At 48.5% G+C, this 13,143-nt stretch overlaps 2 protein-coding genes across 2 annotated transcripts; one reads left to right on the forward strand and one right to left on the reverse strand.

The window, feature by feature from the left end:
- Positions 1-1,353: 1,353 nt before the first annotated feature.
- On the forward strand, positions 1,354-1,938 carry EAH_00035820 (hypothetical protein, conserved; the record flags this gene model as incomplete). The annotated part of the gene is made up of 1 exon (XM_013395698.1): positions 1,354-1,938. One exon carries the CDS (start codon positions 1,354-1,356, stop codon positions 1,936-1,938), a length of 585 nt encoding a protein of 194 aa, XP_013251152.1.
- A 775-nt stretch (positions 1,939-2,713) lies between these two features.
- On the reverse strand, positions 2,714-13,024 carry EAH_00035830 (ATP-dependent DNA helicase, putative; the record flags this gene model as incomplete). The annotated part of the gene is made up of 14 exons (XM_013395699.1): positions 2,714-3,666; positions 5,334-5,485; positions 6,299-6,383; positions 6,523-7,069; positions 7,302-7,396; positions 7,445-7,525; positions 7,718-8,547; positions 9,883-9,934; positions 10,172-10,288; positions 10,779-11,220; positions 11,412-11,481; positions 11,654-11,935; positions 12,250-12,375; positions 12,777-13,024. 14 exons carry the CDS (start codon positions 13,022-13,024, stop codon positions 2,714-2,716), a joined length of 4,080 nt encoding a protein of 1,359 aa, XP_013251153.1.
- Between the last annotated feature and the right edge of the window lie 119 nt (positions 13,025-13,143).

Here is a 13,143-nt window from a genome sequence, read left to right on the forward strand (position 1 = left end):
ATATATATATATATATATATATATATATATATATGCTATATAAATTTACAATATCTATGAACTCGTTTTGCTGAAACACGTCATCTAGGAATGTTTGGGTTTCCCACAGTGCACACGCAGTCCACAGCCAACACGGCGCTGCATGCGATTTCCATAGCTTGCTTTAGCACTCAATATGACGGGCTGATAATAATACAGGGTGCATAGTAATAATATAAGTTATGTTGTGGGGCGGTCGTTGTCCAGTGGTTCAGGTGGTGGGTGATACACCTCGAACCTCCACGCTCTTTTGTAACTTCATTTCTATTGATATGCTCCTGACGCAGGTGTTCATTTTCATCTAACGTGCTCTAGACAGAGCTTTCCGTACCTAAATGATCCGCCGCCACTGACACATATGTCCCCATTCAATTAGTCTCCTCCTCCTGATGTAGCAGTTCGTATTCATCTAGTCCTTTACTGATGCAGCCTTTGATATTTAACTAGTCGGAGGAAAGCAAACAGAGAACAGCGACAAAACGTCGAGTTCGCCTTTTCTGCACGTGGGGAGGTAGGCGACTGCGACTGCTAAGTAACGATTCGTCTAAAAGAGTATTTGTTTTACAAATATATTCTCTTGCAGTTGTACCGCTTTTCTTCCCACATATAACGCATCTTTAAACCAAGATCCCGCCTTCAACTTGGGTCCGTGTGTAGGGCAGCGTGCTCACCTGCAGGCGCCCTTAAGGCGCTTCTCTTGCTAATTCCCCTTGGCATATACAAACACTAAAATGAGCTAAACGCTTTGCAAGTGTACTTTGTAGTTTGTAAATAGGGAAACGGGGGAGATTGATTTGTGAGATTTCAGAGAAAGCAACCGCCTACGGACAGTACAGGGGTGTATGCGAGTCTGAGGTGCATTACCGTCTAGAAATGATTGCATCTTATCGAACCAGATGTGCTCTTTAGTCTCGTCTTCGCATGCAAATACCTTACTAAGTGTAAGGAACAACTTCCTTTTAGCTGATTTAGACCTGAAAACGAGCAGCGAGGCTGCTGGCACAGTGGGGCATCGGGGCCTAGTGCAATGCTACGGTTGCTAGGGTCTTTAGCTTACCGCATTTAAGGCTTTTTTGAGGTGTACCTCTACTTAATTTCACTTTTAAAGGGCAAACATTGAAGAACACTTTTATTTCTTGCAAGAAAGTTCGAGGCAAGCCCTCTTCTGATTTCCTCGCCTTCGCATGCCGCCATGCCAATGGTTCTGTGCCGGTTTCGCGGAGTTTTCCCTTCCTCCCTTTTTACTTAATTAGATTTTCTCGGTTTGTCTTTTTAAACCTATTATCAACTTATTTATGAGATTTGCCTCACTTCATGCACCACGTGAACGCCGACGGCTCCGCAGGAGGCAGCGCCGGACTCTCTGCTTCCCGCCCTCTCCTTGTCGTCTCTCCCTCGGGGTACATGGGGCCTAGAATTCTATCGGAGTCTCTTGGAAGCCCCTCTGTGGGTCGGGGGGCCCTTGTGGAAGCCCCTGCGGGGGCCCCTGTGGGGCCCTTAGCCGCTACGTCTGGACATGTCGTGCCCGCAGGAGGACCTGTAGAAGGGAGTGCAAGGGCCTATGTGGACGCAGAGGCGGTAACGAATTTTGCAGCATCTGCTCCAGGAGCAGCAGCTGCAGGTAACCCTAGGCCAGCCCAGGGGCCCCCATTGGCGAGGCCTGTGGCGGTGCTACCGCAGCGGGTCCCGTCGCGAAGAGAAGAGCGGCGAGGGGCCCCCCCAGTAGAGATAAGCGGGCTTTCGCCAGATTTTCAGTTTACTGAGAAGCCTTCTTGGTTGCGGCGAGTATTGGTTATTTTAATTGTCGCTTGCGTCTCACCTTCTCTACTTAAAGAAGATCCTTTTCCTCCTCTAAAGGAAATCATCGCGAGACAGGCCCCTCTCTTCAGAAGTGGATAAAGAAACAATTGACAGACAAACAAAAAACAAGAGGAACAAAGACGGAGCAAACGTGTTGTTTTCTTCTCTCTGTGGTATTCACATACGTATGGCGCAGCGATGTGATTGGATGGCGTCTTACCCTACTACATCTTTATACGTACACTTGGAAGTGTGTATGTGCACATATACGCATGTATATACATATATGCATTTTTATGCATACACATGCGTATGAATGCATAAAAATGAATAGAGTGCATAGCTGCATGATGTGCACTTGGGTCGATGCGCTCTGATACATATGCATGGAAACTTGTATGCATGTTTGCTGAAAAAATGTGCGTTAAGTTGTATAAAATAGTATATATATATGTTTGTGTATATCATTGGCGTTCGCAAGAGGTAAATTTCCACGTATCGGCTGTTCGGGTGTTTGCCTTTGTTCTGCGAAGGCCAGGCAGGCAGTGGAGGGCCCCCGGGGGGCCCTCTGCGTTCCGTGGGGCCCCATGGGGGCCGCGTTTTGCTGCTTTTCACCAGCTGGTATGACTGGAGGTTAGTGGGCCTTGTCGTTGTCACTTTTTATGTTTCGTGCTTGGGAAGTCCCTTCTACTGTTAAACAGACGGTGGCCGGCCGGTGACAATGCATGCATGCATGCATTCAGGTGTATCGACAGGCAGCGACTTGCTGCTGCTGCCGCTTATGCTGCTGCTGCCTCGACTACTCATTAACAGCCAACGCTATACCAGCAGGCGCAACAGCAGCAGCCACAACAGCTGCTGCTGAGGTGCAGCACTACGGTGATGGACGAGTTCGCTGCAGCCCAAGCGGGCGGCAGAGGCCCAGTGTCTTGAGGGGCCTCTTTGCTGCTGCTGCTGCTGGGGGGTTTGTTTGTGCTGGTGCTGTTGTTGGGAGCGCAGTTTTACTCACCTTACTGGCCGACCGGAATTCAGCAAAGAGCGCATGGTGCTTCTTGCTGGTGCTGGTGTTGCTTTCTTGCTGCTGTTCCCGTTTTTCCAATTCCAGCATGACGGCAGACAGTCCTTGCCTTCGAACGCTTTCAGGGATTATTTGTCTTGCGGTTGCTGTTGGGTTCTTGTACACCACCCGCCCTCCTCCTTGTCGGCTCCACTCGCCATGGGGGCCCCCCGCTCGCCGTAGGGGCCCCCGGGGGGCCCCCCGGAAGCCCCGCCATTGGCCTGCCGCATCTGCATCCGGCTCGTCCTGCCTCTCTATTTCTAGAGGGGCTAGAGGAGCATCTGATGCGTCATCCCAGAAGCCCTTACGTGCTGAAGAAGCAGCAGCAACAGAGGCCTCCATTTTGTTTAGAAGGACGGAGCGCCGCAGAGCTGCTGCGGGGTTGCTGCAGTTGTCGCAGCAGCGTACGGTTCCTGCTGCGGCTGTAGCAGCAGCAGCCGCAGCAGCACCAGTTGCAGCAGCGGGGGTGTAAGCCTCCCCGAATTGCTGCAGCAGGTACTTGCGTCTGCAACCCACAAGGCGGCAGTAAGACAGACAGGCGTTCAACTTTTGGAGTAATCTGTCTTGCTGTTCTGCTGTATCGCGCTTCAGTTGCTGCAGGTCTTTCGCTGGGCGGCCTGCAGCAGCAGCAGCAGCAGCAGCTTTCAGCTGCTGTTCCCGCTGCTGTTGCAGCACAAACACCAACAACTTATAGTCTGATGGAGAGAAATATAAGATGCTGCGCGCAGGCTGGCCGTCCCGCCCGGCCCTTCCCGACTCTTGATAGAAAGCTGTACATACACCGCAGCAAGCCCTAAACCCTACACATGTGAATAATGACTGCAATTCCCACCCTCAGCCCTAATCACTAAACCCGAAACACTTTGTAGCCTTCCAGATTCTCAACACTAGGACGACAGGGGAGATAGCTGGTTCTAAGGGGTTTAGGGCTCAGGGTTAGAGGTCTAGGGTTAACACATAGGGGTTTAAGGCTAAGGGTGTAGGGTATAGCGGTACGGGTGTACGGTCAAGCGTCAAGGGTTTAGGGCTAAGGGTTTAGGAGTACGGGATTAGTGTTAAGGGCGTCAGTTTAAAGATTTAATGTTAAAGGTTTAGGGTCAAGTGATTACGGTGAAGGGTTTAGGGTTTGCAATGAAGGGCCAAAGGCTACGGGTTTAGTGTTTAGGGTTGTGGCTGTTTGCCTTCGATGGTTTTTGTGAGGGAGAAGTGCACGACGAAGCGGACGTGGGGGTTATCAACGCCGAGGCCGAAGGCGACAGTGGCAACCAAAACCCTAAACCCTAAACCCTCAGACCAGCGGCTCTGTAGGGTTTTTCTGCTCTTCTCTGGGAGGCCCGCGTGATACGCAGCAGCAGAAACTCCATGTCGATTTAAATACGATGCTAGCTAAACAAAACACAAAGAACAAACAAATAATATCACATGCTGTACAACAAAACAGAAAGGCAGCAAGACAGGGAAGAGACAAGCAACGGAAAGATTAAAGAAAAAACTGGAAGATAATTGAACAAAGAACAAAGCAATCAAACAAACGAAGAAAACGACAAAAAAGGGAACCGAAACAATGAAACGAGACAACAAAACAAGCAAGGACGCAAACAAATACACAAAAACAAGGCGACCAGAACAAACATCTTAGGACGCACTTAACCACACACTACAAACAATGCAAAGAGAAGACAGATAGAGAGAAGAAGTCGACCGAGAAGAAAAACCAAGTGTAAGTAGACAGAAAGCGAAGGCGAAGTTTGAGACAGAGACAGACGCAAAGAGAGAGAGACAGAAAAAACAAGGAGACAGAGAGAGACAGTGAATGAAACAAATATATTAATTCACAAAGAGACGAGAACAAAGAGAGACAGAGACGGAAAGCACTAACGCCCACATCACTAACGCCACACATTATAAAGGAGACGGACAGAGACGAACAGATGAACAGAGACACAGATAGACAAAGGAAATAAACAGCGACATGACGGGACGCAGAGAGGCACAGAGACGAACAGCAGGGGTTAGACAAACAAACAGAGAGAGACAAACAGAAAAACAGATAGGGAGACAAAAATAGACGGAGACGAGCAAAGACAGAAGCAGCTCCAGACAGAGAGACAGACCGACAAACGGAAAAGCGAACGGGGGAAGAGACACACAGAGGCAGACAGAGACACAGAGACAAACAGACAGAGACAGATAGACAGAAACAGGGAGGGTGAGACAGAAAAGCAAACGGAGACAGAGATAGAAAGGCAGAGACAGCGACACAGAGGACTCAGAAGAAGGACAAGAGGATGTACGTTGTTGGATTTGGCTCTTCCTTCGCCTCTGTCAATTTCTAGGTTTAGGGTTTAGGGTTTGGGGCTGTTTGTGCTTTTCTCAGTATGTTATCGTGTGCATCTCACGGCTTCGCAGTCAGTTTTCTTGAGGCAATAAACAATACCCAATTCATCTTTGTGATTTGTTTTTATTTCTTCTGCTAAATCTGCTGCTGCCGCCTCCGTCTCTTCCTCTCTGTCCATACACCCCAGCGCCTCCTCCTCCCCCTCGCGAAGCGGGGGCCCCTTCAGACGCACTTCATAGTAAATGTTCGGCCTAAGCAAAAAGTAGATAATAACATAAAATAATATAGTGTAAAACAGTACAACAATAAAATGCAGTATAATATAAGATAATGTAACAGAAAATAATATAGTGTAATAATTTATGAAAATAATACAACGTAATATAATACAATATAATATAGTAATATAATAATAATCCAAAAAAGACGAGTTTCTCGGCTAGAGGATTCAAACACCAAATGGGAACAAAGACAAAACACAACAGAAAGAAAAAGAAAAACAAAAGATAATGAGAAACAAAACAAACAAAACAAAGACAAAACCAAAAGAGGTGCGAAGAAAACACAGAACACAGAAAAAGAAAACAAACGAAACCAAAAGAAATTAAAACGGAGGCAAAAGCAGTGAATAGGGGAAAAGGAGAGCAAATGCCACAAACAAATGCAACAGACAAATATCAAAAGCATTAAAAAAAGAAGACAGACGGAAGAAACAGACAGAAGAAGAGATAGAACGCGAACGACAGGCACAAGGAGGCAGAGACGGAGACAAAACAAAGACAGACAGAGACAAAAACATGAGGGAAAGAGAGGCAAAACAAAGCAAAGGCAGAGCCAGACAGAAAAAGAGAAACAGAAACAGGCACAGAAACATCAATAGACTAGAGTCAGAAAAAGAGACAGAGAAAGAACCTCTCTCTGTCTCCGCTGCAGATGTCTTTCTCCACTGCTGCTGCGAGTAGAAATAAAACTTGGAGAGACAAAGGAGAAAAAAACAAGAGCAGCAGCAAAACGAAACAAAGATAAGAAGAAAAAACAAACAAACAAACAAAATAATCCATTACCTGTTGAAAGATAAACGAACAACAACCGGGTCCTTTAGCTCTAAGCTGCTGCAGATGTCTTTCTGCACTGCTGCTGTTGCTGTTGCTGTGCATGCCAACACCGGGGTATTCGGCAGCAAACGCCGCAACAAACCCAAACGCCTGACAGAAGCAGCAGCAGCAGCAGCAACAGCAGCGCAAGTGCCACTAGCAACAGAGAGGCAAACGCCACAACCACCACCAACCGGCGACAGCAGAAACGCTGAAAGCAGCAGCAGCAGAAGCAGCGCCAGCAGCAACAACAGCAGCAGCAGTAGCCGCAGCAGCAGCAACAGCAGCAGCAACTTGCCTATAGCTGGCCCTAAAGTCGTGCCCCCAAGATGAAATGCAATGAGCCTCGTCGACAGCCACAAGCGCCACCCCTCCCCCTCCTGCACCCTGCTGCTGCTGCTGCTGCTGCTCTTCTTGCTGTTGCTGTTCCTGCTGCTGCTGCTGATGCTGCTGTTCTTTGTTCTGTCCCTTCTTTTGCTGCTTCTGCTGCTCCATCTGCCGTAACACATCCTGGAAGGAGGAGGTGGCTATCTGCTCGGGGGTAACGAACAAAAACTTAATTGGCCCTGGTATCTGCTGCTGCTGCTGCTGCTGCTGCCGCAGCTGCTGCCCCGGTTGCTGTTGCTGCTGCTGCTGCTGCTGGGTGTTGAGGAGGGTGGCGATGATTTCTTGTCTGTGTTTGGGGGTTAAAGTTGAATTCAAACAAAACGCCGAGAGGCCCCTGGACCGCAGACGCCGAAGCTGCAGCAGCAAAAGACACAGGTGGGTTCCTCCTGCTGCTGCTGCTGCTCGCGTGTTTCACTTCGGCTTTGTCTCTCCTTGACTCTCTTTGTCTGTATCTCTGTTTTTGTCTCTCTGTCTATTTCTGTTTGTTTCTGTTGCTCTATGCTTTTGTTTGTCTTGGGTTTTGCTGCTGTCTGATGGCCCGACGGCGGAGAGCCCAAACCCTAAGCCCTCAACCCTAAACCCTCACCTGGTCCTCAATGAGGGCTATAAGAGGCGAGACAATCAGCACCACCCCCTCCAGCAGCAAACCTGGCAGCATATATGTCAACGACTTCCCTCCTCCTTTGAATAGCACACAAACAAACCAAACAATTAGGGTTAAGGGTTTACGGGTTGCGGTTTGCGTTCCAGCAGACAAGCACAACAACAGTCCTTCACGGTTCCACGGCCAGCCTGTAGTTTTCAGCGCATCTGCACCAAACCCTAAACCCTAAACCCTAATACCTAAACCCTAATCGCCAAACCTGAAACCCTAAACCTTAACCCTAAGCCATATGCCCTAAAACGTAAACCCTAAAGCCCTAAACCCTAAACCCTGAACAATAAAACCCCCAACCCTAAACCGTAAACCCGTAAACCCTAAACCCTAAACCCTAGGCGGACCTGTTGGCATGATGACGAGTGCATCTTTACCCCTGAGCACGGCCCTGACTGCCGCTTCCTGTCCCTCTCTGAATTCTTTAAACCCCCAAACTTTCTTGAGAGCAGCACGAAGAGGGCACAACGGCAAAGAATCTTCTTCTTCTTCGTCGTCTTCTACATCTACTACCACTGTGCCGCCTGCATCAGCTTCTGCTGCTGCTGCTTTCGCTGCTGCATTTGTTGTTGTTGCAGTTGCTGCTGTTGCTGTTGTTGCTGCTACTCCTGCTTGTGGGGAGTGAGGCCCGGTTGAAGCTGCAGCTGTTTTTGCTGCTGCTGTTTTGCAAGGTGCAGCAGCTGTTTCTGCGTCCGGTGTAGCTGCTGCATCGGTGCTGCTGCTGCCTGCTGTTGCTGTACAGGTAGCAGCAGCAGCGGCAGCCAACGGCATTGCCGAGGGTTCACCGCTTGCTGCGGCCGCACTGCTGCCTGAGGACTTCAGCGTTGAGGCCGGGGCAAAGGGGCTCTTTGCCTTACTGCTGGTGCTGCTGCTGCATTTGCTGCTGCGGCTGCTGCTGCGGCTGCTGCTGGTAGAGATGATAGTAGTTGCCTTGTGTTGCAGCAGCTTCTGCTTCTTCAAGGGAGGGGCCCCAGAAGCAACCAGAAGCCCGTCAGAGTTGGACTTCATTTGCTGCTGCATTTGCTGCTGCATTTGCTGCTGCATCTGCTGCTGCTGTTGCAGTAGCATGCGACAGTGCAGCGGCAACAGACCACCTGCAGTTTCTGTTGCTGCTGCCGCAGCTTCTGCTGCTGCTGCTGCAGCAGCTGCTGCTGCAGCAGCAGTGGGCCTTCTCTCCCTGCAGTTGAGTCAAATGTGCGCTTCGGCTAGTATAGGGTTTAGGGTTTAGTGTTTAGTGTTTAGGGTTTACTGTGCCCCTCAGGCTGTCCGTTTTCGCCGCCTTCGGAGACATATATGCCAATTAAATATTTAAAAAATAAATTTTACTCTATTTTATATACAAAAAATGAGGAAGAAGAGAAGGGGTACAGAGGGAGAAGACGCAGTGGGGGGCCCCCGGGGGGCCCCCAAAGAGGGGTGGGTGTCTGATACTACCACCCGTTGCTGCTCAAGTATATACTGTAATAAAAATGTATAAAATAATACATTTATTTTGCACTTTATATTTTATTTTGTTTTAGGGTATAAACATATTTTGAAGTATAATATTTTCCGTGGTGAGTACATTGTACGTACCCACAATATACACCGTACACTTCAGTCTATAAAAATTGTTTTTGTTATTCCTTGCTGCGCAATAATTAAAATATATTTACTATTCAGGTCATCAATGACTATATATGTATGAACAAACACTTATTATTATCTTTTTGAAGTTTTAGAGGCTCTCTAGGAGATCTTCTGCTACGTTTTCTTCTCTTGCAGTTGCTATTACAACGCACAACACCCAACTGCAACAACACAGAAAACATGTTTTAAACTAAATAAAATAGAAAAGATATCTGATAAAATACCACCCAGATTCTGTTCGTAGTTGTGCATATATATACATATATATACACGGGGGTGAGAACGATGATGAATAACTTGAGAACAACATGCGTGCATGCAACAAATAATAATGTGTAAGAATAATACGACTACTACAAGTAACAATAATAATAGAAATAATAAAATAAAAATAGTAACAGTAAAAAGATAGTAAATTTGATATTCTGCATGAAGACGACAAGTTTTACAACGACTGCTTTCTGTCCGTTTGCTAGTTGATTTGTTCGTTTCCACCAGATGAAGACACCAAATAAATTAATTATAAAAAAACAGCGAATGACAATACAGCACACAAAACACTAAAAGGGCCCAGCCCCATAGACTGCTAACTGCAATATCTTCTCCCTACTGAACCCTTCAGGCACGTTATCGGTCTGCTTGTTTGTCTTTATTTGTTCACTCGTTTCTTTGCCTTTGTTTGCCTCCCCTTGTCTGTTCGTCCCCCCCCCGTTTGTTTGCTTGTTTGCTTTGTTCGTTTCGTTTATTTGTTTTTCTCTTTCATGTCAAGCACTGTCCTGGACCAAAGGATAAGATGCCGTCGCTCAGACCTCTACTCTTTTTATTTCCTCTTGGGTTTCCATTTGGGGTGAACGTATAGCACCGCTGCATGCGGTGTGAATACTTGCGAATGCAGTGTTTATTTTCTCTCTGGACTGAGCCGTCTGTACACTGTACTGACGAGAGAACCCTCGAATAAAATAAGCAAAGAGGGCCCCACTGCATGCACAAACTATTAAAAACGCTTCTTCCTCCTGTCAGTACGCCCCAAAGTGCTCGCCTTAGTAATAATCTTGAAACGATATAACTCTATGAAGAAGAAAAGGCCTGAAATAACGCAGCAAGCAAAAGACATTTAAAGCGTAGATGCAGAAGCTTTTACGGTTAGGAGGTGAAATATTGTGAGGGTTTACAAGCTAGACTCAAGGGTTTATTTAGGGTTCGTCTGTTGCATTGCCTGAAGTTTTCATTCTCGACGTCTATGAAGGACTCATCAGGCCCGTGACGGGTATTAGACGTAACCGACAAACCTGCACACAAAACCTAAATCCTAAACCCTAAACCCTAACCCGTGAAACCCTAAACACTAAACCCTAACCATAAACCGAAAGCTCTAAACACTAAATCCTAAAAGAGGCGCTCTCCCTACAGGGTTGTGGCCTATTCACTGAGATGCAACAGCAGCCTTGAATTTCGCTGTTAGGGTTTAGGGTTTAGGATCTAGGTTTTGCCTACGAATACGCTGAAATAGTGATACAAGCAGAGGGTTTAGTTACTGGGTCTAGTTTAAGCGCACCAATCTGCTTGAGGGTCTAGGGTTTGCGCATTAGGGTTTAGGGTTTAGGGTTTGTCCTGCTGCCTCTAAGCAGCAGTTCATCGTTTCGGGTTTGCACCGTCTGACACGTGGAAGTGTTTAGGGTTTAGTCTCCCCTATCGCTCTAAACTAAGGGCGTTTCCTCGGCTTTTCTCTTCTTCCCCTCAAATGAAAATAGCATGGTTTAGGGTTTAGGGCTTGTTTACTTATCCACTTGAGTTTCGAATTCCAGCGTCCTCCCTTAACATGCGTCAGCTGCAGCACAGCGGTGTGAAGCGGGGGAGGAGGCCCCCCTGTGGGCGGCTGCATCGAAGGGCCCCGACTTGGTTCAGAAGCAGATCGATCACTGCCTCTTTCTGATTCTCTGCTGGTGAACAGGGGGCCCCCCCTCCCTCCCGCCCTTGGGGGTTGCGAGGCCCTTCCGTTTGCTGCTGCTGCCCCCCCAGCAGCAGCAGCAGCGCCTCCAGAAGCAGCAGCCGCAGAAGCAACAGGGAAAGAGGGTGCTGAAGCCTTTCCGGGATATTCAACAGTGACGGTGTTTGCAGCTGAGTCGAAGCAAAAGGAACCAACCACCACCTGATCAGGAAGGGGGGCCCCCAAAAGGGCGGGGGCCCTGCTGGGCGCGAATGCCGCCTTGTAGCACTCGCTCTTAACAACACAAAAACAACAAACAAGGCACCCTAAACCCTAAACCCTAGACCCTTAAGAACTCTAAACCCGAAACCCTAAACCCCAAAGACGAAACCAACCTGGAGCAGACAAAACCTCCCAACAGGACGGCAATACCCAAACCCCAAACCCTAAACCCTAAATCCTAAAACCAAGGCAACAAGTCTCACTGATCTCCCCTCTAGGCGCGCCTGTACACATTTCAGCGCCGTCACTGCCATTTGTTTGTCCGCCTCCGACCTGAACAAACAAAAGCCGAAAAATTAATTAGCTCTTCAATTGTCGATACACCCTAAGCAGTTCAAGCAGGCTGCATGCATTCAGCAACAGCAGCTACAGCAACACCACAGGCAGCAACGGCAACAGCAGCAACAGCAGCAGCAACAGCAGAGGCAGCAGCAGCGCCACTGACCTAAGGACGAGGACCTTGTTGTTGGGTAGGAAGCGGAGATAGCGGTAATAGGTGACGGCAATGACTGGAGAGTTTGCTGCAAGGTTGTTAATAAGCTCCTGGCTAATGGGGGCCCCTGTGGGCTGCAGCAGTTGCTGCTGCAGCTGCTGCTGCAGCTGCTGCAGCGTCCTGCGGCGGCGGTCGTCCAGGTGTATATTGCCTAAGTCCCGCACCCGCCGGAGATAAACGCATTTACTGATATAAATGCCATCTAATCGCAAACGAGGGGCTTCAAAAAAAACCCTAAACGAACAGCAAACAGCAGCAGCACAAAGAACTACAGCGGCAGCAACAGCAGCAGCTGCAGTGTAAAATGCAGCATTAGCACCGCAAGCAGCAGCAGCAGCAGCGGCAGCGCATGCAGCAGTAGCACAAGCTACAAAACAATCTACGGCACAAACAGCAGCACCTGCAGGAAAATCAGCAGCACAACCAGCAGCACAAGCGGCAGCACCCGCAGCATCATCAGCAGCAACGGCAACAGCAGCAACAGCAGCAGCACGAGCAGCAGCAGCGGCAGCACGAGCAGCAGCAACAGCAGCAGCAGTATGTGGTACCGTTTCCAGGAGCCTCCGTAGAGTGCGGGTTTTGGGATTTGTTTGAACGCAGTTTTCGTTTTTTCTCTCCAAAGCGACTCCAAGCCCCACAGCCCCTCAAAAAACGCCTTGCAGGTCATACATAGCCTAAAACAACAAAACGAAAAAAAGCAAAGAAAAAAAACAAATACGAACGGACCCGTGTCGCTCTCCTTGAATCAGATAATCACACTGCTTGCTAGATTGAGAGAGACATAGCTAGCTAGCTAGCTAGATGGACTACCAGCGATGCTATTGACAGCTATCTGGAAAGTAAGTGCTGTCGCGGCTAACTAGCTTGATAAATATCTAGCTAGCTAGCTAGTTAGTAATGCCAGCTAGCTTTCTTGCTCGGTATGCAGCTAACTAGCTAGCTGGCTAGCTAGCTATGTAGATCTACTGCTGCAGGGGAGAGAAGAAGAGAAAGAAGACCGACTTGGCTACAGCATAGACATCCAGAAAAAGCAGAACTCGACCCAATAACGCCTCAGGCACATTCATTATCGGACCTGGTGGCTCTGCTTCTGCTTCTGCTGCTGCTGCTGCCTCTGCTGCTGCTGCTGCATCTGGTGAGGATGTCTCGGTAGCCTCTGCGGCGCACCCCGCTCCGTTGTCGGCGCGCTTCACGGAGTGCCTTGAGCTGCAGCTGTTGCTGCTGCTGCTGTTGCCGTTGCTGCTGTTGCTGTTGCTGCCTCTGTTGCATGTGCAGCAGCAGGGCTTGCCTGCTGCTGCAAGCTTGGAAGCATCCCAACTGCATCTTGTGCCGCTTTTGTTTTTATCGAAGTGTACATCGGCGTCGACGTCATGCTGGCAGTTGTTGCCTTCTATTTGGTTTATTCTTTCTCTTTCCCTTGCTCTTTCTTCTTCTTCTTCTTC

This window comes from Eimeria acervulina, genomic scaffold, assembly GCF_000499425.1.
Source record: "Eimeria acervulina Houghton genomic scaffold, Eah_scaff380, whole genome shotgun sequence".
NCBI lineage: Eukaryota > Apicomplexa > Conoidasida > Eucoccidiorida > Eimeriidae > Eimeria > Eimeria acervulina.